Consider the following 1,162-nt stretch of genomic DNA (forward strand, 5'->3'; position numbering starts at 1 on the left):
ATTTAATTATTTTAAGTGAGTTTTATTTGTACTTTTGAAAAGTTATGAAATTTTATTTATAATTTTTTTGGTTGTTTGTTGATTTATTTATTTTTTGTTTATTTAAAACAGAGGACAAAGTCATCATTTAGGCAAAAATTTGAGGGAAAGAAGACTTCTGCTATGTAATTCAAATGTTTGGATGGATTATGGCTTAAAAAGATTAAGGGATATTTGTTATATTCCACAAAGGTTGAGGATGAAAAATGCAAATTCTCTTTATTTAAATATATAAAACGGCCAATTTTCTGTTCATTCTTTCCACAGCGAACTCCAGACAAAGACAATATCAGTCTTTTTCTTTCTCCGAAGTCGGTCATCTTCTCACTCTAGACACCCCATTAATGGAGGGAACTCAACTTTACAAACTCCAAACAGAAACAAAACGCTATACTGTATAGTCTTAAAACTTCTGGCGCCATTCTTTCGCCTACCAATCTTTCAAAGCATCTCTCGTTTTATCCCCTTTTTCTTATTACAATAATTTATAGCACTTAAAATCATAAATTTACAGTAGATCTCTACCACATCTGTTTAAGAAAAAAAGATAGCAATGGAAGATAAGGAGAGCACTGAGTCGGGTTCACCAGGCGGGAAATCAGAGTCTGAGTCACCACCAATCACTAGTGGTGGTGACACTGTTGGTGTTGCTGCTACTGGCGGCGACACTGTTAGTTGCGGTGGTGGGGTTGCGCTGCAGGCGATGAACGTGAGCATTGAAAGAAGTGTAGGGGTTATAAACGCACCAGCAATCACAGTGGGTGGAATTTTGGGCGTCAGCGGCGGAAGTGGAAGTGGAGGTGGAGGTGGGAAGAAGAGAGGGAGGCCAAGAAAGTATGACTCAGATGGGAACCTAAGAGTTCCACTTGTAGGATCTCCACCAGGTGGAGTTATTCTGCCGCCGGCTCCGTCGGTCGGCTTTACTTTATCTCCTAATCCGGCATCCAAGTACTCATCTGGCTCCAAGAAAGGGCGTGGTAGGCCTACCGGTTCTGGCAACTGGCAAATTCTTGCTTCTTTGGGTCAGAAATTTCAAACAATCTCTGTACTCTATGCATTTGTTAATAAATTTTTGCAATTATCTTATATCCATTCTTGTGGGTCTATGACAAATTTGAATTCC

General features: G+C 39.4%; 1 protein-coding gene across 1 annotated transcript in view; it reads left to right on the forward strand.

Moving 5' to 3' along the window:
* Nucleotides 1–307: 307 nt before the first annotated feature.
* The window catches only part of LOC111404117 (AT-hook motif nuclear-localized protein 7-like), a 4,142-nt gene continuing 3,287 nt past the window's right edge, over nucleotides 308–1,162 (forward strand). The window contains exon 1 of the mRNA XM_023032858.1: nucleotides 308–1,061. Within this exon, the coding sequence (XP_022888626.1) occupies nucleotides 593–1,061 (469 nt within the window). The 5' untranslated portion in view covers nucleotides 308–592. The remainder of the gene's footprint in view (nucleotides 1,062–1,162) is intronic.

Source organism: Olea europaea, chromosome 11, assembly GCF_002742605.1.
Source record: "Olea europaea var. sylvestris chromosome 11, O_europaea_v1, whole genome shotgun sequence".
In the NCBI taxonomy this organism is placed as follows: Eukaryota; Viridiplantae; Streptophyta; class Magnoliopsida; order Lamiales; family Oleaceae; genus Olea; species Olea europaea.